The sequence below is a fragment of the Oncorhynchus masou genome, chromosome 18, assembly GCF_036934945.1.
Source record: "Oncorhynchus masou masou isolate Uvic2021 chromosome 18, UVic_Omas_1.1, whole genome shotgun sequence".
NCBI lineage: Eukaryota > Metazoa > Chordata > Actinopteri > Salmoniformes > Salmonidae > Oncorhynchus > Oncorhynchus masou.
In genome coordinates, this window is record NC_088229.1 from 20,911,130 (window position 1) to 20,937,645 (window position 26,516).

At 41.9% G+C, this 26,516-nt stretch overlaps 3 protein-coding genes across 4 annotated transcripts in view; 1 reads left to right on the forward strand and 2 right to left on the reverse strand.

Moving 5' to 3' along the window:
• The window catches only part of LOC135504174 (spermatogenesis-associated serine-rich protein 2-like), a 52,522-nt gene extending 49,869 nt beyond the window's left edge, over window positions 1-2,653 (reverse strand). The window contains exon 1 of the mRNA XM_064922516.1: window positions 2,568-2,653. The gene's annotated coding sequence lies outside the window, so the exon portion shown is untranslated. The remainder of the gene's footprint in view (window positions 1-2,567) is intronic.
• Window positions 2,654-2,770: 117 nt separating this feature from the next.
• LOC135504176 (partner of Y14 and mago A) lies at window positions 2,771-15,977 on the forward strand. The gene is made up of 3 exons (XM_064922520.1): window positions 2,771-2,878; window positions 4,818-4,911; window positions 14,959-15,977. The coding sequence occupies exons 1-3, from the start codon at window positions 2,848-2,850 to the stop codon at window positions 15,440-15,442; spliced, it is 609 nt and encodes a 202-aa protein (XP_064778592.1). The 5' UTR covers window positions 2,771-2,847; the 3' UTR covers window positions 15,443-15,977.
• A 5,666-nt stretch (window positions 15,978-21,643) lies between these two features.
• On the reverse strand, window positions 21,644-25,869 carry LOC135504175 (transmembrane protein 198-like). 2 transcript variants are annotated; one of them, XM_064922517.1, is made up of 5 exons: window positions 25,614-25,869; window positions 24,018-24,492; window positions 22,533-23,108; window positions 22,248-22,387; window positions 21,644-22,061 (listed from the first exon to the last, which is right to left on the reverse strand). In XM_064922517.1, exons 2-5 carry the CDS (start codon window positions 24,205-24,207, stop codon window positions 21,903-21,905), a joined length of 1,065 nt encoding a protein of 354 aa, XP_064778589.1. In that variant the 5' UTR covers window positions 24,208-24,492; window positions 25,614-25,869; the 3' UTR covers window positions 21,644-21,902. The 2 variants fall into 2 exon arrangements, with proteins under 2 accessions (XP_064778589.1, XP_064778590.1); XM_064922518.1 differs by lacking the exon at window positions 24,018-24,492.
• Between the last annotated feature and the right edge of the window lie 647 nt (window positions 25,870-26,516).

Below are 26,516 nucleotides of genomic sequence, written 5' to 3' on the forward strand. Positions count from 1 at the left end.
TACGGCTGGACATGCTTTCCACCTGGCTACCCCTACCCCGGTCAACAGCACTGCACCCCCCACAGCAACTCACTCAAGCCTTCCCATTTCTCATTCTCCAAAATCCAGTCAGCTGATGTTCTGAAAGAGCTGCAAAATCTGGACTCCTACAAATCAGCCGGGCTAGACAATCTGGACCCTTTCTTTCTAAAATTATAGCCTGTTCAACCTCTTTTGTGTCGTCTGAGATTCCCAAAGATTGGAAAGCAGGTGCGGTCATCCCAAACTACTACAGACCTTGACCCAAACTACTACAGACCTATATCTATCCTACCCTGCTTTTCTAAGGTCTTCGAAAGCCAAGTCAACAAACAGATTACCGACCATTTCGAATCTCACCATACCCTCTCTGCTATACAATCTGGTTTCAGAACTGGTCATGGGTGCACCTCAGCCACGCTCAAGGTCCTAAACAATATCTTAACCGCCATCGATAAGAAACATTACTGTGCAGCCATATTCATTGATCTGGCCAAGGCTTTCGACTCTGAAGATGTGGTGATTGACATCGGCAGACTCGACAGCCTTGGTTTCTCAAATGATTGCCTCGCCTGGGCCACCAACTACTTCTCTGATAGTGTCAGTGTGTCAAATCGGAGGGTCTGTTGTCCGGACCTCTGGCAGTCTATGGGGGTGTCACAGGGTTCAATTCTTGGACCGACTCTCTTCTCTGTATACATCAATGATGTCGCTCTTGCTGCTGGTGAGTCTCTGATCCACCTCTACGCAGACGACACCATTCTGTATACTTCTGGCCCTTCTTTGGACACTGTTAACAACCCTCCAGGCAAGCTTCAATGCCATACAACTCTCCTTCCGTGGCCTCCAATTGCTCTTAAATACAAGTAAAACTAAATGCATGCTCTTCAACCAATCGCTGCCTGCACCTGCCCAACATCACTACTCTGGACGGCTCGGACTTAGAATGGACAACTACAAATACCTAGGTGTCTGTGTAACAGTATAATTTTAGACCGTCCCCTCACCCATACCCGGGCGCGAACCAGGGACCTTCTGCACACATCAACAACAGTGAACCCTCGAAGCGTCGTTACCCATCGCTCCACAAAAGCTGTGGCCCTTGCAGAGCAAGGGGAACCACTACTTCAAGGTCTCAGAGCAAGTGACGTCACCGATTGAAACGCTATTTAGCGCACACCGCTAACTAAGCTAGCCGTTTCAAATCCGTTACATCTGGTTAGACTGTAAACTCTCCTTCCAGACCCACATCAAACATCTTCAATCCAAAGTTATATCTAGAATTGGCTTCCTAGTTCGCAACAAAGCATCCTTCACTCATGCTGCCAAACATACCCTTGTAAAACTGACCATCCTACCGATCCTCGACTTCGGCGATGTCATTTACAAAATAGCCTCCAATACCCTACTCAACAAATTGGATGCAGTCAATCACAGTGCCATCCATTTTGTCACCAAAGCCCCATATACCACCCACCATTGCAACCTGTACACTCTCGTTGGCTGGCCCTCGCTTCATTCTCGTCGCCAAACCCAATGGCTCCATGCCATCTACAAGACCCAGCTAGGTAAAGTCCCCCCTTGTCTCAGCTCGCTGGTCACCATAGCATCACCCACCTGTCGCACACGCTCCAGCAAGTATACCTCTCTGGTCACTGCATTGTTGGTTAAGTGAACATTAAGTAAACATTTCAAGGTAAGGTCTATTCGGCGCATGTGACAAATACAATGTGATTTGATATCTGGCTCATTGTTCTATCTGTGCATATGGTCATGGCTAGAAGGGATCCAGCATGTCAAATTAACGTCAACAGTACATTGTTTTGGCTAACCATAACCTAGTTATCCTAACGATGTCAATTTCTCCTAACGTGTTACGAAAAGTAAAATCTGACGTTAATTTGACAAAAGCTGGATCCCGTCTAGCCTTCACCAGTGCTTATGGTTAATGAGGCTGGCCGCGGGTTTCCACTAGTTACCACAGACCTTCCCAACCCACAATCAACATTGGCAAGATAGTAAAAATTCATGAAAACCAATATTTTATTTTTGGTCTTCATTTAATGATAGGCATAATGTTAGCAGTGTGGTTATATTATATATATATATATAAAGCATGTTTAACGGTAATGTTTAAGTAAAAATAGATATTTGATTGTGTATACTTAGCCTTATTAAGCTTTATGGCAGCACGCTAAGTTTTTTTTTACAGGATAATTACTTTTGATGAAACCGAAGTGTTTTTCTAGCAAGCTCATTGTTCTATCTTTGCCCATAATCTACAACAACTGACATTACTGCAGCAAGCGAAAAACAGGAAACAGTCATTTTCAGAAGGTCCTGCTATTTGACCCCGCGCAAGAGAAGGAAAAGCCCATTGGACAAGTCCAGGTAGGTCCCTCCCCGTTTTGTTCAGTTTGCGACAGTTAAGTTCTTAAACAGTACGTGTGTTCCGTTGCGAGACTTGAATACACCGATGGTTCAGCCACTTGGTAGTTAGTTATCGTTAATCAAACTGAGCAAAATTATGTAGTAAAGTATAAACTTACCATAGTCATGTCGGTGAAGAAGTTTGAATGAGGTCCCAGACGGTGATTCTCGGATGAACGTGTACGCGTATCGGACAGTTCTTCCACTTTGATGTATAGCACGAAATGCAGTGGAAATTGTGGGTTGGATAATTTTGCATGGCCTGGTGCCCCGGTTGAGCGGAGTCTGGTATTTAGACCATTCCATTGGTCCTTAATCTCCTGGCGCACAAACGAACTATCAGTAAGGATGACGCCACTTCCTGTCATTCCTGCCAACGGAAGTAGTTAATTGTGCAAAATGGCAACCCCTTATGTTGAAGATCAATCTGGTAAGGCTGGCTCAAGTCAGACATCCAGTTAAATATTGGTGAAGTTTGAGAATGAACACACAGTTTAGCATGAATAACCCGTAGCTACCCCAGAAAAGTAACCCCACGATGTTATTTTTGTGGAGTAAACAAATTGTTTCAGCGCGACGTATTCTGTGCTGGCTAACCAGTTACTAGCTGAAACACAACACACTACACTAGCGCTAGATAGCTAGCGTATTAGCTAATATTTCTAGTTAGTAGCTATCTCTGTGTTAACAAACTAGTTCGATATGATACCTGATTATGTTGGCTAGCCAAGATGGGGGCAAAATGTGTTTGTTAGATAACTAACTAGTAGTACCAGCAGCAGCAAGTGGCTAATTTTAAATGCATTAGCTAAGCAAAGACGCTAGGTAGCTAGTTTACGCTTATAAATAACGGGTAATTCCATGGTAACAGAGTGATGCCGAAACTCAGTTTTTTTACTTTAAAATGTATGCCAAACAAAAACAAATGGTTGCTAAGTTTATGAAATCACACAACTATGCACAAGGACTACTTTGAAACATTTCCCCTTTTTAACCTTTTAACGTTACTTGAAGAACCGTGCAGATACTACATTTGTTAACAGTATGAAGGCACAAACAGTACAAACCATTATTCTGTTATCAAACTTTTGATATGCACTATTAAAGTAAATGTGTTTTGGTAAAATGTATGGTGGAAATGTTTAAAAGTAATCCTTGTTCATAGAGTTGTATGGTTTGTTTAACTTTGGTTTTTGATAGAAGTAGTCCTTGTGCATAGATCCTCTTAAAGGATCACCCCCTTTTTTCAATTTTCTTCTAAAATGATATACCCAAATCAAACTGCCTGTAGCTCAGGCCCTGAAGAAAGGATATGCATATTCTTGGTATCATTTGAAAGGAAACACTTTGCCGTTTGTGGAAATGTGAAATGAATGTAGGAGAATATAACACATTGGACCTGGTAAAAGATAATACAATAAAAAAAAAACAACTGTTGTTTTGTAATTTTTTTTGTACCATCTTTGAAATGCAAGAGAAAGGAAATAATGTATTATTCCAGCCCAGGTGCAATTTAGAGTTTGGCCACTAGATGGCTGCAGTGTATGTGCAAAGTTTCAGACTGATTCAATGAACCATTGCATTTCTGTTTTGTATCAAGACTGCCCAAATGTGCCTAGTTTGTTTATTAATAGCTTTAAATGTTCAAAATGGTGTACTCTCCTCAAACAATGGCATACTATTCTTTCACTGTAAATTGGACAGTGCAGTTAGATTAACAAGAGTTTAAACTTTCTGCCAATATCAGATATGTCTATGTCCTGGGAAATGTTCTTGTTACTTACAACCTCATGCTAATCGCATTAGCCTACTTGAGATCTGTCTCAGCATCACTCTGTTACTGTGGAATTGCCCCCTATTAACATACAGTAGCTAGATGGCTTGACAAATGTACACGGGCTAGCTAGCTAACGTTACCTATTTAATAACGACTATAAAACATACATTTCTATTAAATTGTTCTCGGTACTGTTCATGCTACTGCTGATGCAAACGTGGCAAATCGAGAGTTTTGGACTATAAGTTTCTATCTGCAAATAAATGATTGATAATTGGCTTCAAAGTTCTGGACCCTCATTGATTTGATGGTGTCAGTTATCAGTGAACTTAGACTACTATATAGGTAGAGAACATTGAACAGAACAGGGCTATGTCATTAACTCAATTTTGACAAATGCAGATTGAACCTTATAGTTCCTAACTCTCAAAATGCACTGTAGTATAGGCAGTAGTGTATTGTTGTAACATACACACAGGGCAATGTTTTAGCAAGCAAGAGTCTACCAGCTGAACAAAACATTGGTTCAAAATAAATGCATTGTTTTCAGTGAATGTATAATATTTGCTCATGTTTGCTCCTCCTGTTATAGGGAAATACATTGCTGCTACACAGCGACCTGATGGAACCTGGAGGAAGCCTCGAAGAGTGAAGGATGGTTATACCCCTCAGGAAGAGGTCCCTGTGTAAGTAATGCTTCCTAACAAAGTTACAGTACCAGTCAAAAGTTTGGACACACCTACTCATTCAAGGTTTCTACTTTATTTGTACTATTTTCTACATTGTAGAATAATAGTGAAGAAAAAACTATGAAATAACACATGGAATCATGTAGTAACAAAAAATGTGTTATAACAAATACATATTTTAGATTTTTCAAAGTAGCCATCCTTTGCCTTGATGACAGCTGTTGTGAAGTGACTTTCAGTAATGTGATGACTGTTATTTATCGAATAAATGAACTACGTTTAATTGTCACCCGGTTTAAATTAATCATTTAACAATTAACTCATTAGGAATTTGGGGCACCACAGGAAAAGTTGTTTAACGAGTTACCATCTCCCGAATTAAACTCTAAAGATATATACAGTTGAAGTCGGAAGTTTACATACACTTAGGTTGGAGTCATTAAAACTTGTTTTTCAACCACTCCACACATTTCTTGTTAGCAAACTATAGTTTTTGCAAGTCGGTTAAGGCGCCTACTTGTGCATGACACAAGCAATTGTTTACAGACAGATTATTTAACTTATAATTCACTGTATCACAACTCAAGTGGGTCAGAAGTTTACATACACTAAGTGGACTGTGCCTTTAAACAGCTTGGAAAATTCCAGAAAATGATGTCATGGCTTTAGAAGCTTCTGATACAGTGGGGCAATAAAGTATTTAGTAAGCCACCAGTTGTGCAAGTTCTCCCACTTAAAAAAGATGAGAGGCCTGTAATTTTCATCATAGGTGCACTTCAACTATGTCAGACAAAATGAGCAAAAAAAATCCAGAAAATCACATTGTAGGATTTTGAATGAATTTATTTGCAGATTATGATGGAAAATACGTATTTGATCAATAACAAAAGTTTATCTCAATACTTTGTTATATACCCTTTGTTGGCAATGACAGAGGTCAAACATTTTCTGTAAGTCTTCACAAGGTTTTCACACACTGTTGCTGGTATTTTGGCCCATCCCTCCATGCAGATCTCCTCTAGAGCAGTGATGTTTTGGGGCTGTTGCTGGGCAACACAGACTTTCAACTCCATCCAAAGATTTTCTATGGGGTTGAGATCTGGAGACTGGCTAGGCCACTCCAGGACCTTGAAAGTACTTCCAGCGCCGACAGAGATGGCCGCCTCGCTTCGCGTTCCGAGGAAACTATGCAGTTTTTTGTTTTTTTACGTGTTATTTCTTACATTAGTACCCCAGGTCATCTTAGGTTTCATTACATACAGTCGAGAAGAACTACTGAATATAAGATCAGCGTCAACTCACCATCAGTACGACCAAGAATATGACTTTCGCGAAGCAGATCCTGTGTTCTGCCTTTCAACCAGGACAACGGAATGGATCCCAGCCGGCGACCCAAAAAAATGACTTCGTAAAAGAGGGAAACGAGGCGGTCTTCTGGTCAGACTACGGAGACGGGCACATCGTGCCCCACTTCCTAGCATTCTTCTCGCCAATGTCCAGTCTCTTGACAACAAGGTTGATGAAATCCGAGCAAGGGTAGCATTCCAGAGGGACATCAGAGACTGTAACGTTCTTTGCTTCACGGAAACATGGCTCACTGGAGAGACGCTCTCGGATGCGGTACAGCCAGCGGGTTTCTCCACACATCGCTCCGACAGAAACAAACACCTTTCTGGTAAGAAGAGGGGCGGGGGTGTATGCCTTATGGCTAACGAGACGTGGTGTGATCACAGAAACATACAGGAACTCAAATCATTCTGTTCACCTAATTTAGAATTCTTTACAATCAAATGTAGACCGCATTATCTACCAAGAGAATTCTCTTCGAATATAATCACAGCCGTATATATTCCCCCCCAAGTAGACACATCGATGGTTCTGAACGAACTTTATTTGACTCTTTGCAAACTGGAATCCATACATCCTGAGGCTGCATTCATTGTTGCTGGGGATTTTAACAAGGCTAATCTGAAAACAAGACTCCCTAAAATGTATCAGCATATCGATTGCGCCACCAGGGCTGGCAAAACCTTGGATCACTTTTATTCTAACTTCCGCGATGCATATAAGGCCCTGCCCCGCCCCCCTTTCGGAAAAGCTGACCACGACTCCATTTTGCTGATCCCTGCCTACAGACAGAAACTAAAACAAGAAGCTCCCACGCTGAGGTCTGTCCAACGCTGGTCCGACCAAGCTGATTCCACACTCCAAGACTGCTTCCACCACGTGGACTGGGACATGTTTCGTATTGCGTCAGGCAACAACATTGACGAATACGCTGATTCGGTGTGCGAGTTCATTAGAACGTGCGTTGAAGATGTCGTTCCCATAGCAACGATTAAAACATTCCCTAACCAGAAACCGTGGATTGATGGCAGCATTCGCGTGAAACTGAAAGCGCGAACCACTGCTTTTAATCAGAGCAAGGTGACTGGTAACATGACCGAATACAAACAGTGCAGCTATTCCCTCCATAAGGCTATCAAACAAGCTAAGCGTCAGTATAGAGACAAAGTAGAATCTCAATTCAACGGCTCAGACACAAGAGGTATGTGGCAGGGTCTACACTCAATCACGGACTACAAGATGAAATCGAGCTCAGTCACGGACCAGGATGTCTTGCTCCCAGGCAGACTAAATAACTTTTTTCCCGCTTTGAGGACAATACAGTGCCACTGACACGGCCTGCAACGGAAACATGCGGTCTCTCCTTCACTGCAGCCGAGGTGAGTAAAACATTTAAACGTGTTAACCCTCGCAAGGCTGCAGGCCCAGACGGCATCCCCAGCCGCGCCCTCAGAGCATGCGCAGACCAGCTGGCTGGTGTGTTTACGGACATATTCAATCAATCCCTATACCAGTCTGCTGTTCCCACATGCTTCAAGAGAGCCACCATTGTTCCTGTTCCCAAGAAAGCTAAGGTAACTGAGCTAAACGACTACCGCCCCGTAGCACTCACTTCCGTCATCATGAAGTGCTTTGAGAGACATTGTCATGCTGAAAGACCCAGCCATGTTTCATCATCAATGCCCTTGCTGATGGAAGGAGGTTTTCACTCAAAATCTCACGATACATGGCCCCATTCATTCTTTCTTTTACACGGATCAGTCGTCCTGGTCCCTTTGCAGAAAAACAGCCCCAAAGCATGATGTTTCCACTCCCATGCTTCACAATAGGTGTGGTGTTCTTTGGATGCAACTCAGCATTCTTTGTCCTCCAAACACGACGAGTTGAGTTTTTACCAAAAAGTTATATTTTGGTTTCATCTGACCATATGACATTCTCCCAATCTTCTTCTGGATCATCCAAATGCTCTCTAGCAAACTTCAGACGGGCCTGGACATGTACTGGCTTAAGCAGGGGGACACGTCTGGCACTGCAGGATTTGAGTCCCTGGCAGCATAGTGTGTTACTGATGGTAGGCCTTGTTTCTTTGATTCCAGCTCTCTGCAAGTCATTCACTAGGACCCCTGTGTGGTTCTGGGATTTTTGCTCACCGTTCTTGTGATCATTTTGACCCCACGGGGTGAGATCTTGCGTGGAGCCCCAGATCGAGGGAGATTATCAGTGGTCTTGTATGTCTTCCATTTCCTAATAATTGCTCCCACATTTGATTTCTTCAAACCAAGCTGCTTACCTATTGCAGATTCGGTCTTCCCAGCCTGGTTCAGGTCTACAATTCTGTTTCTGGTGTCCTTTGATAGCTCTTTGGTCTTGGCCATAGTGGAGTTTGGAGTGTGACTGTTTGAGGTTGTGGACAGGTCTTTTATACTGATAACAAGTTCAAACAGGTGCCATTTATACAGGTAACGAGTGTAGGACAGAGGAGACTCTTAACCTCAAACCCGGATCCGGGAGCGTAATCATCGCCTCAAACTAATTACCTTTTGTTAATCACACTGTCATCTCAGATTTTCAAAATATGCTTTACAGCCAACACTAGACAAGCATTTGTGTAAGTTTATCATGGCATAATGCTATGCTAGGCTCTGCTGGCAGCAGTCAACATTTTCACAAAAATAAGAAAAGCAATCAAATTAAATAATTTACCTTTGAAGAACTTTGGATGTTTTCACTCAGGAGACTCCCAGTTAGATAGCAAATGTTCCTTTTTTCCAAAAAGATTATTTTTGTAGGCGAAATAGCTCTCGTTTGTCCTTCACGTTTGGCTGTGAAATCGACTGGAAAATGCGGGTCACTGCAACGCCAAACTTTTTTCCAAATTACCTCCATAATATCGACAGAAACATGGCAAACGTTGTTTAGAATCAATCCTCAATGTGTTTTTCACATATCTATTCGATAATATATCCGTCGGGACAATTGGTTTCTCATAAGAAGCGATTGGAAAAATGGCTACCTCAGTACTTTACGCAAGATTTTCTGCGGGAGCCATCATGTGACCACTTGCTCAATGTGGTCCCTTACGAATATTCTTCAACATAAATGCGTATAAAGACGTCACAATGCTGTAGACACCTTGGGGAATACGTAGAAAGCGTAAGCTCAGTCGTAGCCCATTCACAGCCATATAAGGAGTCATTGGCATGAAGCGGTTTTAAAAAAGCCATACTACGGTTTGCAACTGCACATGGGAACAAAGATCGTACTTTTTTGGAGAAATGTCCTCTGGTCTGATGAAACAAAAATAAAACTGTTTGGCCTTAATGACCATTGTTATGTTTGGAGGAACAAGGGTGAGGCTTGCAATCCGAAGAACACCATCCCAACCGTGAAGCAGCATCATGTTGTGGGGGTGCTTTGCTGCAGGAGGGACTGGTGCACTTCACAAAATAGATGGCATCATGGGGTAGGAAAAGTATGTGTATATATTGAAGCAACATCTCAAGACATCAGTCAGGAAGATAAAACTTGGTCGCAAATGGGTCTTCCAAATGGACAATGACCCCATGCATACTTCCAAAGTTGTGGAAAAATGGCTTAAGGACAACAAAGTCAAGGTATTGGAGTGACCATCACAAAGACCTCAATCTTATAGAGAATTTGTGGGCAGAACTGAAAAATAGTGTGTGAGCAAGGAAGCCTTTGCAAACCTGACTCTGTTACATCAGCTCTGTCAGGAGGAATGGCCAAAATTCCTCCTAGAGAAGGCTACCCAAAACACTTGACCCAAGTTAAACAATTTAAAGGCAATGCTACAAAATACCAATTGAGTGCATGTAAACTTCTGACTCACTGGGAATGTGGTGAAATAAATAAAAGCTGAAATAAATCATTCTCTCTACTATTATTCTGACATTTTCACATTCTTAAAATAAAGTGGTGATCCTAAGACAAGGAATTTGTACTCGGATTAAATGTCAGGAATTGTGAAAACTGAGTTTAAATAGATTTGGCTAAGGTGTATGTAAACTTCCGACTTCAACTGTAGATGACTCTTACATCAATAACAGTCACTTATTAATCATTATCTCATATCAGTCTCATTCTGAACATCGCAGACCTCTTGAATCCGCAAGAACCCCAGCCTTTTCTGGTTATTTAGTTCTACACAAATGTATTTATTTATTTACTAACTAAATAATAACATTGAATACACATACAGACTTACATGAGACTTACAAGATATGACTGCTACACATATGGAGAGGGAGGGGTAGATGAAGAGCGGGAGAGTTAAACTTATCATACATTTAGGAACTACCCTCGAAGTTATGATAATGCTTTGCTCACGAACTGCCTCCCATTTGGGTAATAAATGCAATGTAATTAGGTGTCTTTGTTCGTCGTCTCTCTGTTGGAACCAACCAATCCTTCCATGAGGAAGGGGCTGCATGGGTGTAACGCTCTGGTTGTCCACCAGAGGTCACAATCTGCTTCGTAGTTCCGGCTTGTAGTGGTTGTTTCGGATGCACCAATGATTGTCTGAGATGGGGTGTAATCTTTCCTTTCTCAGGTAAATTGTCAAGTTCTAGATCCTTTACATGCACAGCTTGTCAGGACCCGGTTACGAACCTGGGTCTCCGGAGTGAGAAACAGTCACTTAACCAACTGAGCCACGAATAGTCAGCAGAACCCAGAAGATGAGGCAGACACAGCAGTACTTAAGACGGTGTATTTAATAAAGTAAAAAGGAGAAGTCCTTAAATACAAAAATGGCAAATCCAAAAGGTGGTAGGAATAGCACAAAAAAGCCTCAAGAGACACTCAAAAACAAAAACAGAATTCCACAAGAGCATCCACCGGAATCGACAGGAAAACACAGAACACTAGGGCTGGGTGCTAACATACAAACACAGAGCACAGAACTGAGGGAAACTAAGGGTTTAAATACAATCAGGAGAAACGAGGTACAGGTGCAAATAATAATGGGGAACAAGGGAAAAAACATAAGGTCAAAAAGCACAATGGGGGCATCTAGTGACCAAAACCCAGAACAACCCTGGCCAAATCCTGACACAGCTGCAGACTGTTAAATATTCTGGTCAGAATGTCAAATGTTCTGGTCTAGTCATTATCTTCACTTGTTTCAGAGTTTCTAACCATTTCAATGTGTGGCCAACTCTCCACGCTTTTCTGGTCTGATAGGTGTGGTTATCTTCTCACCTCGTGCTGAGAGTAAGAGTTTAAACCATTTGTATCCTTCAGCTCATGCTGTCCGTCGGCTGCTCTCATGTTAATTCTTAGCGAGTCCCTTTAAGCACTCTGGTCAGAAAGGCGCGTCCATCACACTGACACACTCTTCTACCTCATTAGGGGCTTGGCTTAGTTAATGTTCAACGGACATGAAAAAACATTATCTCATTAGAAAAACAAAATCACATTAGCATATTAACGAACAGTTTCGTCATTCATCATATTCTATCATCATATTGGATGGCTAGAATGTCCTTCCTAAGTTATAGTATTTGGTTCATACCGTTTTTAATAACATCACAAAATAATAAACAATGTGACAGGATTATTCTTTAGATCCCCATGGACCATTCTTAACATTACTATGTAATCTTATAAATCTTGTTCCAAAGTTCACTCTTTGGGTGTTATATTTTTGGGCGGCAAAATGTCTCTGTAACAAAGGAATTCCTTTCCCAATACTGAGGAGCAAAGGGAGAGATTCTCCTCCTGCCTAATTTATGACTGAGTGATAAGGTTTCAACCCCCCCCCCTTCTGTGGGTAAGAGGGTCTGGTTGTTGTCAGCTATTTACCAAGCTGATCTGAGGCCTTTGATCCTCGACCAGGGGAGTCATGACACAGCTTTGCACACTCTTGGCATTCTCTCAACCAGCTTCACATGTAATGCATTTCCAACAGTCTTGAAGGAGTTCCCACATACGCTGAGCACTTGTTGGCTACTTTTCCTTTACTCTGCAGTCCAACTCATCCCAAACCATCTCAATTGTGTTGAGGTCAGGTGATTGTGGAGGCCAGGTCATCTGATGCAGCAAACCAGATGGGATGGCGTATCGCTGGGGAATGCTGTGGTAGCCATGCTGGTTAAGTGTGCCTTGAATTCTAAATAAATCACTGACAGTGTCACCAGCAAAGCATCATCACACCTCCTCCTCACTTCACGAAAAGGAAACACACATGCGGAGATTATCCGTTAACCTGCTCTGCGTCTCACAAAATCACAGCAGTTGGAATCAAAAATCTCAAATTAGGTCTCATCAGACCAAAGGACAGATTAACACCAGTCTAATGTCCATTGTTTGTGTTTTCTGGCCCAAGCAAGTCTCTTCTTATTATTGGTGTTCTTTAGTAGTGGTTTCTTTGCAGCAATTCAACCATGAAGGCCTGATTCATACAGTCTCTTCTGAACAGTTTATGTGGAGGTGTCTGTTACTTCAACTCTGTGATGCATTTACTTGAGCTGCAATTTCTGAGGCTGGTAACTGTAATGCATTTATACTCTGCAGCAGCAAAGGGAAGCACAGCCGCGAGCTGCCCAGTGACACGAGCCTACCAAACGAGCTAAATCTCTTCTATGCTCGCTTCGAGGCAAGCAACACTGAGGCATGCATGAGAGCATCAGCTCTTCCGGACGACTGTGTGATCATGCTCTCTGTAGCCGACGTGAGTAAGACCTTTTAAACAGCTCAACATTCACAAGGCTGCAGGGCCAGACGGATTACCAGAACGTGTGCTCCGGGCATGTGCTTACCAACTGGCAGGGTCTTCAGAGACATTTTCAACATGTCCCTGATTGAGTCTGTAATACCAACATGTTTCAAGCAGACCACCATAGTCCCTGTGCCCAAGAACACGAAGGCAACCTGCCTAAATGACTACAGACCTCACGTCCGTAGCCATTAAGTGCTTTGAAAGGCTGGTAATGGCTCACATCAACACCATTATCCCAGAAACCCTATACCCACTCCAATTTGCATACCGCCCAAACAGATCCACAGATGATACAATCTCTTTTACTCCACACTGACCTTTCCCACCTGGACAAAAGGAACACCTACGCGAGAATGCTATTTATTGACTACAGCTCAGCGTTCAACACCATAGTATCCTCAAAGCTCATCACTAAGCTAAGGATCCTGGGACTAAACACCTCCCTCTGCAACTGGATCCTGGACTTCCTGACGGGCTGCCCCCAGGTGGTGAGGGTAGGTAGCAACACATCTGCCACGCTGATCCTCAACACTGGAGCTCCAAAGGGGTGCGGGCTCAGTCCCCTCCTGTACTCCCTGTTCACCCACGACTGCATGGCCAGGCACGACTCCAACACCATCATTAAGTTTGCAGACGACACAATAGCCTGATCACCGACAACGACGAGACAGCCTATAGGGAGGAGGTCAGAGACCTGGCTGGGTGGTCCAAAATAACAACCTATCCTTCAACGTAACCAAGACTAAGGAGATGATTGTGGACTACAGGAAAAGGAGGACCGAGCACGCCCCCATTCTCATCGACGGGGCTGTAGTGGAGCAGGTTGAGAGCTTCAAGTTCCTTGGTGTCCACATAAACAACAAACTAGAATTGTCCAAACACACCAAGACAGTCGTGAAGAGGGCACGACAAAGCCTATTCCCCCTCAGGAAACTAAAAAGATTTGGCATGGATCCTCAGATCCTTGAAAAGGTTCTACAGCTGCAACATCGAGAGCATCCTGACTGGTTGCGTCACTGCCTGGCACGACAATTGCTTTATCTCTGACCGCAAGGTACTACAGAGGGTAGTGCGTATGGCCCAGTACATCACTGGGGCTAAGCTGCCTGCCATCCAGGACCTCTACACCAGGCGGTGTCAGAGGAAGGCCCTAAAAATTATCAAAGACCCCAGCCACCCCAGTCATAGACTGTTCTCTCTACTACCGCATGGCAACCGGTACCAGAGTGCCAAGTCTAGGACAAAAAGCTTCTCAATTGTTTTTGTCCCCAAGCCATAAGACTCCTGAACTGGTAATCAAATGGCTACCTGGACTATTTGCATTGTGTTCCCCCCCAACCCCTCTTTTACACTGCTGCTACTCTGTTTATCATATATGCATAGTCACTTTAACCATATGTACATATTACCTCAATCAGCCGGACTAACCAGTGCCTGTACTGTACTTTTTTACTGTTTTTATTTCTTTAGTTACCTATTGTTCACAATACCTTTTTTTGCATAATTGGTTAGGGAAGTAAGCATTTCACTGTAAAGTCTACACCTGTTGTATTTTAAATTCCACAAATTAACTTTTAACAAGGCACACCTGTTAATTGCAATGCATTCCAGGTGACTACCTCATGAAGCTGGTTGAGAGAATGCCAAGAGTGTGCAAAGCTGTCATCAAGGCAAAGGGTGGCTACTTTGAAGAATCTCAAATGTAAAATATATTTATGATTTGTTTAACACTTCTTTGGTTACTACATGATTCCATATGTGTTATTTCATAGCTTTGATGTCTTCACTATTATTCTGCAATGTAGAAAATAGTACAAATAAAGAAAAACCCTTGAACGAGTAGGTGTGTCCAAACTTTTGACTGGTTCTGTACCTCTCTCAAGTCATCCTTTTATATGGATTTTGTTATTAGCCTTTGCTGTAGATTGGTTGTTTCCTCATTTCCTCTTTGCTTTCAGCTACGAGAATAAATTTGTTAAGTTCTTCAAGGGCAAGCCCGATCTGCCACCAGGTATGAGCCCCGACAATGCGGCCCAGGCAAGGCAGCAGCAGGGGATCCCCGGCATTGCAGAGAACGAGACAGCTGGGCTCTCCAAGACAGCCAAGCGAAACATGAAACGCAAGGAAAAGCGCAAGCAGCAAGGCCCTGATAGCAATGTGGAATCGCTAACAAATGCTGTTGAGACTATGACGTTTGCCGAGGACGGTGACAGTGTGACGCCTGCATCTAACCCAGCTGGAGCTACTAATGACCCTTCATCTGCAACAGCAGAAAAGGCCAAGAAGATCAAGAACATAAAAAAGAAGCTGAGGCAGGTTGAGGAGCTGCAGCAGAAACTGGACTCTGGGGAAATCAAGCAAGCTACAAAAGAGCAGCAGGAGAAGCTTGGAAGGGCCAAAGCCTTACAGGACGAGTTACTGCAGCTTGAGGAGGATTCATGAGATAGAAAATGTTGTAAAAATGGGCAGCAAACCAGTTGTGGAAGTTAAGACTGTTCAAAAATACAAACACCCAGTTGTAAAAGAAATGGACATTTACAGCTGCGTTGATGAGCTTCCCTTGAACAGTTTCTGGATATTTGTTGATATCAGACAGCCAATGAACATGAAGTTTGGCTTTTGGAATATCAAGTGTATATAAACCCAACACTTCACGTGTTATGTTGTTGACAATTAAGTGATCATGCTTTTCCCACACTTTGTCCAAAACCAATTACCAAACAACAATGAGCCAGCCAGGTGTTTTCTCTTCATTTAAAATGTACTTTTAAAACAATTGAACTGATTCCTTATGCTTGGCTATGAACTTATTTGCCATTCAATTATAGTTGTAATATCATTTATTTGTGTACTTAGTATGTTTGTGCATTTTGTATCTTTTTTTTATTTTTTTTTATCTTGATCTGTCAAGAATTGTATAAAATATTATATATTAGTTAGTTGCATTAAAGATACAAAAATCCCCTATTGAAAAGAATACCTGTTTGTTGACCCATCTCTGTACTGAAATGATACATATTTTCCCAATGATTGGATTACTTAAAATACAGTTTGAATTTGTGTACATAATGAAGAGGTTCATGGTTTACGACATTGTAAACAACTAATAATGTAAATCCCTGTGATTACAGGGCATAAAGAGGATTGTGCTATTTTTTGATCTGATTTCGGCAATCAGATATGATTAAATGTTAGAATGTGATTCTGGTCCTCTTTGTAGGGATTCGGATTTGGTTATCCAATCTGACCTTTTCATCACGATTAAATGTCGTTTTTCAAAGGTGATTTGGATAGTTTTGATGCTGAAATTCTGGATTATCTTGATCTCAATGGAAGGGTGGTTCTAGAAAGGTGAATGGCACTACAACCAAGACATTTTAATGTAAACTGAACAAAAATATAAATGCAACATGTAAAGTGCCGGTCCCATGTTTCTTGAGCTGAAATACAATATCTCAGAAGTTTTCCATATGCACAAAAAGCTTATTTCTCTCTAATTTTGTGTACACATTTGTTTACATCCCTGTTAGTGAGCGTTTTATCTTTTGTCAAGATAATCCATCTACCTGACAGGGTGGCATATCAAGAAGCTGATTAAACAGCATGACCATTACACAAGTGCACCTTGTGCTGGGGACATTGAAAGGCCACTAAAATGTGCAGTTTTGTCACACAACACAATGCCGGAGATGTCTCAAGTTTTGAGGGAGCGTGCAATTGGCATGGTCACTGCAAGGAATGTCCACCAGAGCTGTTGCCAGAGAATTGAATGTTGATTTCTCGACCAATGTTGTTTCAGAGAATTTAACAGTATGTCCAACCAGCCTCACAACCGCAGAACACTTGTAACCATGCCATCCCAGGACCTCCACATCTGGCTACTTCACCTGCGGAATCATCAAAGGGGGTGCTGAGGACTATTTATGTTTGATTGGCTGGGCCTTGCTCCCCAGTGGGTGGGCCTGGCTCCCAAGATGATGGGCCTATGCCCTCCCAGGCCCACCCATAGATGTGCCCCTGCCCAGTCATGTGAAATCCATAGATTAGGGCCAAATTAAATTATTTAAATTGACTGATTTACTTATATGAACTGTAACTCAACAAAATCTTTGAAATTGTTGTGTTTATATTTTTGTTCAGTATTACTAAGGTGACAAGGTTTAAAAAGCTATTTTGCATCTGAAAACCAAAGGTAATGTTAAATTGGTTGTCTTAAAGTAATGTGGTCAGTTGTTATATTGAGAAGTGTCAAATAAATGCATGTACTTTTGTGATATGCAGACCATTTTTAATCTAGGTACCTTTTATTAATATAGTTTACTCAGGTTGGGTTAAATGCGGAAGACACATTTCAGTTGAATGCATTCAGTTGTACAACTGACTAGCTATCCCACTTTCCCTTCCCTTACTCACATCTGTTTCATTATGACAGTGTTGAAGTAGTACCATAGCCTGTCCAGTAGATGGCAAGGTGTATGCCTGAAATGCCAGATTGTGTGATCTTGATATTGTGTTATCTGAATCAGAATGATCCTATCTGGTTATTTGCTGAAAAACCGTCTCAAAAACAGCTAGATCAATCTGATCTTGCATTGCAAAAGCAAGGATTACAGAATCCAGATCATTCTGAACCAGATTAAACAATTTGAAAAACTTGCCCTGGTGACATCAAGAGGCAAAAATGTGACATTGACGTGTTAAATTAATGGATCTTATAAGCATACTAATTAACGGTTGTCTCAGAACGGAAATGTGGTTAGTTGTTTTTCTCTCATAGGACAGTTGTAAAACTTGACATTACTGGAGGATTAGTTGTTTTTTTTTATCTCAGGCTACATATTTATCTAGAGAAATGTAGAAAGAAACACATCTTGATTGAGCAACTTCAGTGATATATTTAGTAAATCCTTCACTGTCTTTCCCTAGTAGTGAATCACTGTTTCATTGTTCATTAATTATGCAATATAATGTGCATTGAATACACCATCTGTATTGTAACCCTGTCTCAATTGTCATTTAAACTGACCAAGAATAGACCTTTAAAAGTTGTTAGTTATATTGACCTAATTATTTTGTGTTCCTCTGACGTGATCTAGGATATTAGTGGCAATTTAATTCGTTGACAGGGGATAGCTTTTGGGATAGTTGTAAGTTGCAGTGTAAGTGGGCTGTGTACTTTATGGGTTGCTGTCGGTGTCTTTCGTTGACAGGGGATAGCTTTTGGGATAGTTGTAAGTTGCAGTGTAAGTGGGCTGTGTACTTTATGGGTTGCTGTCGGTGTCTGGAATATTTATTTGCTCTAAACTAATCCAAGAATGCATTCCTCTGTTTTATTATGTGGTTGAAAACAGGTCCCAGTGGGCAGACAATGATATAAAACTATGTGAAACCATAAACTACCAGTTCCATAGAACGTTATGAGACCGGGACCAACAGAATGAAAATTATGAACTAGGCTTAGAAGACTCCTCTAGATGGATAAAATATACCTGAAATATTTATTGGATTATTTATCTTATTTATTATTTTATTGGATAGAGTTCTTAGTTTATTTTCATCACACTGTAACTCACTGAATAAATAAGAAATAGACAAATAGATACAGTACTTGAAAACATCAATATCTTAAAACGGATTATTAGATGGAGTACAGTCGTGGCCAAAAGTTTTGAGAATGACACATATTAATTTTCACTAAGTCTGCTGCCTCAGTGTCTTTAGATATTTTTGTCAGATGTTACTATGGAATACTGAAGTATAATTACAAGCATTTCATAAGTGTCAAAGGCATGTATTGACAATTACATGAAGTAGATGCAAAGAGTCAATATTTGCAGTGTTGACCCTTCTTTTTCAAGACCTCTGCAATCCGCCCCGTCATGCTGTCAATTAACTTCTGGGCCACATCCTGACTGATGGCAGCCCATTCTTAAATAATTAATGCTTGGAGTTTGTCAGAATTTGTGGGGTTTTGTTTGTCCACCTGCCTCTTGAGGATTGACCACAAGTTCTCAATGGGATTAAGGTCTGGGGAGTTTCCTGGCCATGGACCCAAAATATCAATGTTTTGTTCCACGAGCCAAGTATCACTTTTGCCTTATGGCAAGGTGCTCCATCATACTGGAAAAGGCATTGTTCGTCACCAAACTGTTCCTGGATGGTTGGGAGAAGTTGCTCTCGGAGGATGTGTTGGTATCATTCTTTATTCATGGCTGTGTTCTTAGGCAAAATTGTGAGTGAGCCCACTCCCTTGGCTGAAAACCAACCCCACACATGATGCTTCACTGTTGGCATGACACAGGACTGATGGTAGCGCTCACTTTGTCTTCTCCGGACAAGCTTTTTTCCAGATGCCCCAAACAATCGGAAAGGGGATTCATCAGAGAAAATGACTTTACTCCAGTCCTCAGCAGTCCAATCCCTGTACCTTTTGCAGAATATCAGTCTGTCCCTGATGTTTTTCCTGGAGAGAAGTGGCTTCTTTGCTTCCCTTTTTGACACCAGGCCATCCTCCAAAAGTCTTTGCCTCACTGTGCGTGCAGATGCACTCACACCTGCCTGCTGTCATTTTTGAGCAAGCTCTGTACTGGTGGTGCCCCGATCCCGCAGCTGAATCAACTTTAGGAGACGGTCCTGGCGCTTGCTGGACTTTCTTGGGTGCCCTGAAGCCTTCTTCAAAACAATTGAACCACTCTCCTTTAAGTTCTTGATGATCCGATAAATGGTTGATTTAGGTGCAATCTTACTGGCAGCAATATCCTTGCCTGTGAAGCGCTTTTTGTGCAAAGCAATGATGACGGCACGTGTTTCCTTGCAGGTAACCATGATTGACAGAGGAAGAACAATGATTCCAAGCACCACCCTCCTTTTGAAGCTTCCAGTCTGTTATTCAAATTCAATCAGCATGACAGAGTGATCTCCAGCCTTGTCCTCATCAACACCCACACCTGTGTTAACGAGAGAATCACTGACATGATGTCAGCTGGTACTCTTGTGGCAGGGCTGAAATGTTTTTTGGGGGATCCAGTTTATTTGCATGGCAAAGAGGGACTTTGCAATTAATTTGAAATTCATCTGATCACTCTTCATAACATTCTGGAGTATATGCAAATTCAAATTGCCATCATACAAACTGAGGCAGCAGACTTTGTGAAACTTAATATTTGTGTCATTCTTAAAAAATTTGGCCACGACTGTACATGCTGTTTCTTGTCTCGCTGACAAGTGTCATCCATTGCCTTGAACAGGGAGGAACTCATGGAAGCCATGGTAAGAATGTCCCATATAATAGGTTATCAATGAGAACTGCTGCAATTCATTATTTACTAATCAGCCTGGTCTGAGCTTTAGCCAATTCCTCTTTGTGTTCGTTTGTTGTCATGCCAAACATGTACCTACTAATACTGTTAATGTTAGCATGTCTGCCAGTGCCACATCTCCTTAGGTCTATTTAAGGACCTATGGCTACCTGCACATCCCACTGAATAATAGTATGAGCCAAGTTGATCAGACTTAGGAAATGACAGGGGCACTGAGGTAACCATCAAAAATCACACTTCGTAGCATGTTCTCTCTTCTCTTGTTCTTTAGGCTGTCCTTCAGCTTGGCAGTCTTACATACTCAATATATGTGTGTTTAACTATAAGAACCTTTGGAACCTTCCAGAAGGCAACTAGCTTACATTTACATTTAAGTCATTTAGCAGACACTCTTATCCAGAGCGACTTACAAATTGGTGAATTCACCTTCTGACATCCAGTGGAACAGCCACTTTACAATAGTGCATCTAAATCATTTAAGGGGGGGGGGTGAGAAGGATTACTTTGTCCTATCCTAGGTATTCCTTAAAGAGGTGGGGTTTCAGGTGTCTCCGGAAGGTGGTGATTGACTCCGCTGTCCTGGCGTCGTGAGGGAGTTTGTTCCACCATTGGGGGGCCAGAGCAGCGAACAGTTTTGACTGGGCTGAGCGGGAACTGTACTTCCTCAGTGGTAGGGAGGCGAGCAGGCCAGAGGTGGATGAACGCAGTGCCCTTGTTTGGGTGTAGGGCCTGATCAGAGCCTGGAGGTACTGCGGTGCCGTTCCCCTCACAGCTCCGTAGGCAAGCACCATGGTTCATTGAACAAGCATGGGAAACGGTGTTTAAACCCTTTACAATGACGATCTGTGAAGTTATTTGGATTTTTACTAATTATCTTTGAAAGCCAGGGTCCTGATAAAGGGACGTTTCTTTTTTTTTGTTGAGTTTATAGCGTTTACATTGTGTCAGGATATGTTATTGTTAGGCATCAGGGATCCTCTGGGAGGAAAAGAGACACAGTCTGGTATCAATAACCATGACAGCCTTGAGTTGGGGAGGGGTGAGCACTGGGTAGAGGTGAGGTTAGATGAAGTGAGGAAGAACATATCACTAAGGTTCTGTCTAGCAACAGAGATGCGTTGGCTGTTCAGTTGTGGAGGAGACTCAGCCTAGGAGACAGGGTTAAATATTAGTACTTGTGTGAAATGTTTTTTTTGCCTGAATTACAGCTATAATGACCCTTTGGGAAGAATTAAACTTGGTTAAGCTTCTCTAGTGTCTGTGAGTTATTTACTCAAAATTGGAACCTAACAACTGTAACAATGGATATCTTCACAAAAATGTATATTAGCAAACTGACCAAAATAAAGCCATTTTATTTATTTGAGGAATGATCAATGGTTATATTATGATTGACTGTCAGATACCTTTTAGAAAGACAGAATAATAAACAAAACAACAAGGTGAATTAGTTGGCTGAATCTCTTGTCTCAAGAATCAGTCTGTTTTTCTTTTTACAACAGTGTATGAATTGTCTGCTGGAGAGAGGTGGTGGGCATCTTAGTGGAACTGGGAGGTGATGCCTACTATTTGGTGTTCGTCACTCAGACCCTGTAGACTAGGGAGGAGGCATTCAGGGGAACCATGAAGCCTGTCTCAAAGTCGAAGTCTATCGTGGTGTGGTTGACTGTGCTGTTGCTGATGATGCTGCTGCTAGAGGAGCCTGTACCCATCTGGCGGTCACGAAGGCTCTGGATGTAACTCTGGAAGGTAAAGTGGTAAAGAAAAAACATTATTGTTGCATTGATCCTCTGTCTCGGATGATAGAAAAAAATGCAATATTTAAAACATGACATGCAACTAATTGTCTATTAGCTATGTGCATAAAGTTTTTCAAAAAAGTGTCTCAATCAAGCTAAATCATGCCCATTAGGAGTGAAGTAACTCACTGGGGCCAGGACGTCTCCAGCATAACGCTTTAGAATTGGAGGCTTGCGATGGCGGTAAGTGCCCAGCTGGGGTCGTCTCTGGGCATCTCTCTGTCTGATTCGCATCAGTTGGACCTGTCTTTGTCGTCCACTGACAGGTACTGGAGGGCATTCAGAGTAAAATAGCATTAGACAGAAAAACAGAATTATGTTGTAACCGGTCAGTTTAACCTAAGTATCGAATTAAGTAGTAATGGCATCGAGGAAGTAAGCGTTCCATATTTTTTATGAAACTGTGCCACTCACCTTCTGTGTGTGACAGTCCTTTGGCAGTGAGCATCCATTGCACCATTACCCCCATCAGACTAAATAGAGGAAACACGCCTGTTATAACCCAGCTGTACCAGCAGAGGGGCCGAGGGGGAACCTGAGACAGGATGTCGTACGCATGGCCAGCCAGCAGAGACGTCTCTACAAAGTAGTCCACGCATGCCATCACCACAGCGGCTCCGACTGCAGCCGTGGCGAGCACAGTGAATAGTTTCTGCCACTGCAGTGTGAGAGTGGCACAAAAGGTGCTCGTGGCTAGGAGTGCACCGAGAGGTGCCCATAGTGGGGTAAGACTGTAAAACTGTCTGACAACCAGTAGGTTGGCAAGGGTGAGCAGAAACCCCAGCTCTAGACCAGTAATGATGAGCCCCACAGTCTGTACCAGCATAGTTACCAGGGCACAGAGTACAGACACTCCCAGGAGGATACCTGCTTTGGTCTCTATAGTCAACTGGGTATCCAGCACAGGCTCCTTAAGGTACAACAGGCAGACTAGCGCAGATCCAAACATGAAGCCTGACAGGAACATGACCATCTTAAAGCAGCGGTATCCTAAAGAAAGAGAGACAAGTAGAGGGATGTTAAGTAACAAGATGGAGAAGGAAACAAAATGTACTAAAGTGAACTAGGTTTATTAATTATTTTTATTTTACCCCTTTTTCTCCCCAATTTCGTGGTATCCAATTGTTTTAGTAGCTACTATCTTGTCTCATCGCTACAACTCCCGTACGGGCTCGGGAGAGACGAAGGTTGAAAGTCACGCGTCCTCCGATACACAACCCAACCAAGCCGCACTGCTTCTTAACACAGCGCATACAACCCGGAAGCCAGCCGCACCAATGTGTCGGAGGAAACACCGTGCACCTGGCAACCTTGGTTAGCCGCACTGCAACCGGTCCGCCACAGGAGTCGCTGGTGCGCGATGAGACAAGGTAAAGTGAACTAGGTTTGACTGAGTAGGGATTGTTTTTTATTAAAAATAGATGTCAGGGTTTGGTATACTGTACAGTTTACAGAATATTAGAGAGAAAGCTTAAGAAAAACTAAGCGTTTCTTATATCAGACATCAACATTTAATGGATTTGGACCAGGCCAGAAAGCTGCCTGCATCATCCCAGGTGGCTGTTTTCTGACTCAGAGGAATGCAACAGAACCAGGTGACCCATCTACCTCTCCTAGCCTGGAGCTTATCCATTATAACCCTGTCTAGTCTAGGTCAAATACCTGGCCCTCCTGTTTTTACTATAAGGCTTAGAGTGAGCTGAGGAAATCACTTCAGTTAGTATGATGAGGTTAAATGTCAGCTGGGAATTAAATGTTGATGTATCTAGTGGAGCATTAGTGTTTTGTGGAAATACTGCAATTTAATTGCAGATATGCCTATCATGTCTTTAATGTGTAAGTCTTGAGAGTACACATGTGGAAGTTCCAACTGTCCTCTATTACAGGTCAGGAACTTACCAAAAAAGCAGTAGATTAGGCCTAACAAAAGGCATACTGAGCAGACGATGGATGGGATGAGGTCATACTTCCTTGTGAACCCCAACTCACATGCATCCACTTCAGCCAAGCCAGAGAGGATATATTGATCAACTTCAGCCTTGCTCAGCACTGCCCCATCAGTGACCAAGAGTGAGCTGGGGTCTGCCATCTTGGAGCAGCCGTTCAACAGGTCTGGATAATTACTGTGCTTTTATTTAGCAATTAAGGCCATCCGTGTAACCGTGTTGTTTTCCTGGTTTAATCTCATTTGGGAGCATACGTCAACAGTCAACACCAAGCCAGTATATTGTCACTATTCCATTGGGACAGGACTTTGCTTCATTAATTCAATGAAAGAATGTGACGAATGCTTCATGTTGTTAGAATGAAAGTGCTGAGGAAACAGGAAGCTCCTGTGAGATGTGTTTGAATCAGACCATTTCCTGCCCTGCACCTGCAACGAGAGGAGAATCAAATACAGCCAGAGAAAATTATATGACATCTGTAATAGGCAGACTATAAATGATCAAACTGGACTCTTCATATCTAGACTTCACATTTACATCTAAGGTAGATAATAGATTGCATGAATACGATGTATTTCAAGAAAAATCCCTCTGTACTCCATAACCCTATCCTCAGGAACCAGAAAAGGAAACTGAGATTTTATCTGGGTCACACTTTTTTTTTCTTGACCCTTTGTTAAAATAGAGGATGCAGATGAGGAAACGAAGGGTGGCTTGATGCCGACTGAGTCATTGGGCCTCTTTGTTTTGAACATATGGTAAAGATCTCCAGTCACAGAACAATGCTAAGAAAACAAACACCCCAACAGTAGGACATACCGTTCCAAAACCCCAAAAAGGCATTGTATATTTTTGAATACACAATGTCGCTTGCAGGTGGGCTCAAAAGCTGGAAAAAATATTGAAAACTATGTAACACAATTAAAGAAAACCAAAAATCTGGACAAAAAAAGCAACACCTTCAGCATTCAAACCATTACTTTCAATGTGCACATGTACCTTGTTGATCGCATACTTACCTCTGCACACAAGGATAAATTGGGTTGCGTTAATCAACAGAGTATACTCTATGTTATAAGCTTTTAGGCAGATCCCCAGATAATTGAATTAGAGGCCTATTAGTGGAGTCTAGTTTGGCTCATGTCATCCTGTCCTGACATCTGCTTGTAAGTCACACAGAAAACACTATCACTTTCTATGGCACCAATCAAGTGATTTCCACTATTAGAATATAATTAAGATGTCAGGATGATAAACTTTGCATTTTTGATAACGAATTAAAACTGGACACAGCCATTTTCCAAAAAGAGACTCCCTATATATTTATATAGTCAGACGCATGACCTCATTATCAGTTTATTACTAAATAGTCATATACAACAGGCATTACATGAGTTGAATAGCAACTTCCACTTTGATAATTAATAGGTGGGATCACGTGTTTTGATCAGACATAACAGACATATGCCTACCAGAGTATTTGTGATCATGAGTTTACAAATACTGTTTGCATGAATTGTTTTTAGAGTCTGAAAATAAGTAGTCTTACCGGACATGAGGCTTATCCTTGTCAGAATTACAATCTGTGATGAGAAGAAATAAGACTGCTACTGATTTGTCCCTTTGTATGGTATTCTAGGTGGAGGAGTTATATCTGTTCCCTCTGTCTTTGCTGTGTTGAGGACATCCTACTCATGCGTGCGTTCCTCTCATCTGTGGACACTGGACGGCTGACAGCATCAGTGCAAGAAGTGACCATCTGTCGCAAGCTTGTGCAGATCAGAGGTGAGGGAATACTGTTGTTGTCCACATGATGTCTCTCTGGTCATACAGATTTGCAACAGAGGAAAATGTAAGATTGGTTGAACCCATTGCCAGACATGTTTCGTCATGAGTCAGGCATGATGTAAGTTAACATGTCAGGGATGGAATATGAAAGTTTACGTTCTAGGAAAAGTGAGTGGTCCAGAAAAGAGGTGAGATTCAGGATGTGATGAGTCAACAGCTCATCCATTAAATACACATTAAATTAAATAAACTCATGTAGTCTCATATCTCAGTGAATATTAAATATTAAAAAAATAAGATGTCAAAAATCGGACAAAAGAGCCTTGGGATTTATTCTGTAGGTTCAAGATTTTTTTACGGGAATATGCATATACAGTCACATCCGAAATGATTGTCAACCTTGAAAAAGATTAGCATAAAAGACTGTATAGAATAAATAATACAAATACGGCGCTAGGATGTATGCTCAAATAATCATAATATTTTATAGGAATGAACATGCTCAGAAATATTTTCTTTAAAAATGTATATATATTGGCACCCCTTTTTTTAGTACTTAGTGCACCCTCCCCTTTCGAGGATAACGGCACTCAGCCTTTTTTTCTATAATGTTTAATGAGTTTGAAGAACACATTAGGAAGGATCTCAGACCATTCCTCCATAC